The sequence below is a fragment of the Dipodomys ordii genome, unplaced genomic scaffold (assembly GCF_000151885.1).
Source record: "Dipodomys ordii isolate 6190 unplaced genomic scaffold, Dord_2.0 Scaffold3976, whole genome shotgun sequence".
NCBI lineage: Eukaryota > Metazoa > Chordata > Mammalia > Rodentia > Heteromyidae > Dipodomys > Dipodomys ordii.
This window is the reverse complement of record NW_012271191.1, coordinates 8,892-9,626: the sequence shown is the minus strand read 5'-3', so window position 1 is coordinate 9,626 and position 735 is coordinate 8,892. Positions and strand designations below refer to the sequence as shown.

At 46.3% G+C, this 735-nt stretch overlaps 1 protein-coding gene across 1 annotated transcript; it reads left to right on the top strand.

Moving 5' to 3' along the window:
* Nucleotides 1-3: 3 nt before the first annotated feature.
* On the top strand, nt 4-734 carry LOC106002171 (RING1 and YY1-binding protein; the record flags this gene model as incomplete). The annotated part of the gene is made up of 2 exons (XM_013037089.1): nt 4-89; nt 402-734. Coding segments are annotated over 2 exons (339 nt in total), but the record flags the coding sequence as incomplete, so codon positions are not given.
* Between the last annotated feature and the right edge of the window lies 1 nt (nt 735).

Sequence of the window (735 nt, the reverse complement as noted above, 5' to 3'; positions counted from 1 at the left end):
GATATTCTGAAAGATCCTCCCAGCGAAGCTAACAGTATACAGTCTGCAAATGCTACAACAAAGACCAGTGAAACAAATCACACCTCAAGGTACTTCAGAACTGGAATGAAATACAAAAGGCTATTCTGAATTTCTTATACCTGTGGGTTTGAGGCTGAGGGAGGTGTGGAGGGAAGAGCTACGGGTGGGTATGATGGCCTTTTCTATCACTATGTGACTAAAACAAGACTTGAGAATATTAATAATTCTACATTCCAAAGTTTTAGCTGTCTGTTGAAATCAGCACACTTTTGAGGGCAGCTAGCATGTGTGATCGGCAGTTATATTTATTTTCACAGTGTCTTGAAGTCTTCCTTGTACTGATGATGCAACTTACTTGACTGACCCCCTTGGTGTTTCAGGCCCCGGCTGAAAAACGTGGACAGGAGCACTGCACAGCAGTTGGCAGTAACGGTGGGCAACGTCACCGTCATTATCACAGACTTTAAGGAAAAGACTCGCTCCTCCTCCACATCCTCATCCACAGTGACCTCCAGTGCAGGGTCAGAACAGCAGAACCAGAGCAGCTCGGGGTCAGAGAGCACAGACAAGGGCTCTTCTCGTTCCTCTACGCCAAAGGGCGACATGTCAGCAGTGAATGACGAATCGTTCTGAAATTGCACATGGAATTGTGAAAACTATGAATCAGGGTATGAAATTCGAATCCTCCACCTGCCCATGCTGCTTGCTGCCCTG